The 2,436-nt window shown below is 37.5% G+C and overlaps 1 protein-coding gene across 1 annotated transcript in view; it reads left to right on the forward strand.

Annotated features, from left to right (window-relative positions):
• Window positions 1–1,552, forward strand: part of NDUFS6 (NADH dehydrogenase (ubiquinone) Fe-S protein 6, 13kDa (NADH-coenzyme Q reductase)) — a gene marked incomplete at its 5' end in the record, with an annotated part of 5,066 nt that extends 3,514 nt beyond the window's left edge. Inside the window, one exon of the mRNA XM_010082291.1 lies at window positions 1,487–1,552. Within this exon, the coding sequence (XP_010080593.1) occupies window positions 1,487–1,552 (66 nt within the window). The remainder of the gene's footprint in view (window positions 1–1,486) is intronic.
• Window positions 1,553–2,436: the final 884 nt, after the last annotated feature.

The following is a 2,436-nucleotide window of genomic DNA, read 5'->3' on the forward strand; positions in this document are numbered from 1 at the left end:
GGTAGAGGGTTTCCATTTGAAGTTACAGGAATTTCTTTTTGAAATTTAGTTTGATAGGACTATTTTTTAAAAAAATAAATTAACTGAAGTAATATGAGCAAGCAGTGCCTTGAGAGCAAAAAGTATCATGCTTGCTGTGTTTTGAGACACTCTAATTATTTAAATGCCACCATTTATGTTGAGGATACATATGCAATATTCTTAGGGTTTATTTTGAATATTGCAAGTTCAAGGGGAAAAAAAATCCAAGCAAACTCCTCTTTCAGTCTTTGGGAATCTTGGTAGTTCTGAAGATTGGACATTTCAATTGTGGTCAGAGAATCGGTGAAGAATAAATGTCTTCTTATCTTCCTATTGACAGCAGAGATAGTTTCCAGTGTATTCTTGTTCTAAAGAGTAAAAATATTGAGGCTACTGTCATATGGCCTCAGTGGAATCAATGATGACCTGTTGCTTAGGTACCATTCTCAGGCAGACCCTGATTGCAGATATCTAAAAGTTTTTGCTTGCTCACCTAATTTTTGACATGTGCTTAATACCCAAAATAATGGTGGGTGTGAGCCAGTGTCCGCTAGCGTCACTGTTGTTGTGACTCCTAACTATAATCACAAGCATTTCTGTTTTGAACAAAGTAAACACTTTATAATGGTTCCTTTTACATCATTCAAGTGAAGTGCTTGGAGGTTCTAATTCATAAACCTTAGGAGGCTTATGTGCTTCAGTCCTAATTTCTGTAGCACACTGCTGATCAGTTGCATTTATGTTGATTTGTTTGACCTGTGCCACACGCTTCTTGAAGAATGCTTTAGTTTCTGTGAATTTTCAGATCTTTTCGTGTTAACTGTCAAAAGACATCTGTGGTTTAGTTCTTGAAAGCTAATGTCTTCAGAGAGAATGGTATTAGGCTCTTCCCTTAGCACTAACAGTTGAAATTCAGGCTTTTGAGGGTGCAGGGTAGTCTGAATATTTAGTTTCTAATTCTGTATTAAGGAGGGGGGGAACCATGCATTTACTTTGTTTCGTGACTGCAAGTAGTTATATTGCTAAATACCAGAAGATCCCTGAGTGTTTATCTGACTGTCTTGTTGTGTTAAGGACTACAACAACAGCTTGCAGTCAGTCACACTTCTAAATTTTAAAAAATATATGTATATTTTTGAGAGAAGAATAAAATTTTATACAGTAGTAACTGCTACTTTTCTCTAAAATATTTTTGTTTAGAACTTCACACAGAATCAGAAATTTCCTCCTTCCTGCAACTAACTCTGACAGCTTACATTACTGGCCAGAATTCCTGTCTAGATGTGACTTGGAAATGCCAAACCCTATTCTGTACTAATTATCTTACTTCCAGTGTTTCAAATAAGATTAAATTTTGTACTTCGGCTATATTGATACATCTTAAGATGGCACATGTAAATAAGAGATAATTTGTAGTTTTTAAAAGTTTTATAAAGTGAAACTAGCAGCTGTTGTATTTTTACAGGACAAAGATACAAAGACCGGAACATGTGGCTACTGTGGACTTCAGTTTAAACAGAAACATCACTGAAAGATCATCCCTGCATGCTTGCAGATTTCTGTTCAGATGTTAACGTTTAACTGTAATAAACAATATATTTAGAAACCCAAGACTAGTGTTTGTGTTTATCCTAACTATGGAAAGTCTAGTCTGTACCTTTTTAAAACCTAGCTTGTCAGGTATTTGAGAGCTGAATGGTATTACAATATCTGCTTTGTACTTAATTTGGTTTTTATGGAACAAATATCCTGCCTTGTTTGGCAGGCTTCTCGCAGGCTTGGAAGTGGCCTTTGGCTGCAGCATAGGTTTGGTTTGTACTGGGTAGATTTGTGTTCTCTTCAACACTGAATTGGATGTAAATGTTTTCCGGGGGATTAATTATCCGAGATGTTTGTCTTTTGGCATTGTTTGACAGTGTTAATTTGTTCATGGCCCAGTATCTATGGCTAGATTCACAAATGGAAGCACAAAGATATGGTATATTCAGCATTACACCACTTACTCCTGGAAGCAAGTTGGCCATCCCTGAATTAAGTAACTACGCTTGCTACTTGTTTGAAACAACCAGTGCCTTAGAATGATAATTGGCGTGAGCTGGAGAACTACTGAATCTGACACACATGAAAGGTGAGGACATAAGTGTTTGTCCTCCAGTTAAGAGGATCAGAGTGTAAATATCTGATTCTGCTTGGGATTCACACCCTTGAAACCTCTTTATGAACTGGGTCTTGTCAGACTCGAAGTAGGGATTGCACCATTACAGGTAGCAGCTTCTGCTGTGAGGCTGGTTGCCTTCTTGCTTAATTTCACTTAGGTAGCATTCCATCATATAAGCATGACCCTCCAGACAGGATGTGTGCCTGGAGAAGGAGGGTCTGACGTTTGGCCCATAAATCCATGGGTCCTGATGGGAT

Source organism: Pterocles gutturalis, unplaced genomic scaffold (genome assembly GCF_000699245.1).
Source record: "Pterocles gutturalis isolate BGI_N339 unplaced genomic scaffold, ASM69924v1 scaffold23954, whole genome shotgun sequence".
NCBI lineage: Eukaryota > Metazoa > Chordata > Aves > Pterocliformes > Pteroclidae > Pterocles > Pterocles gutturalis.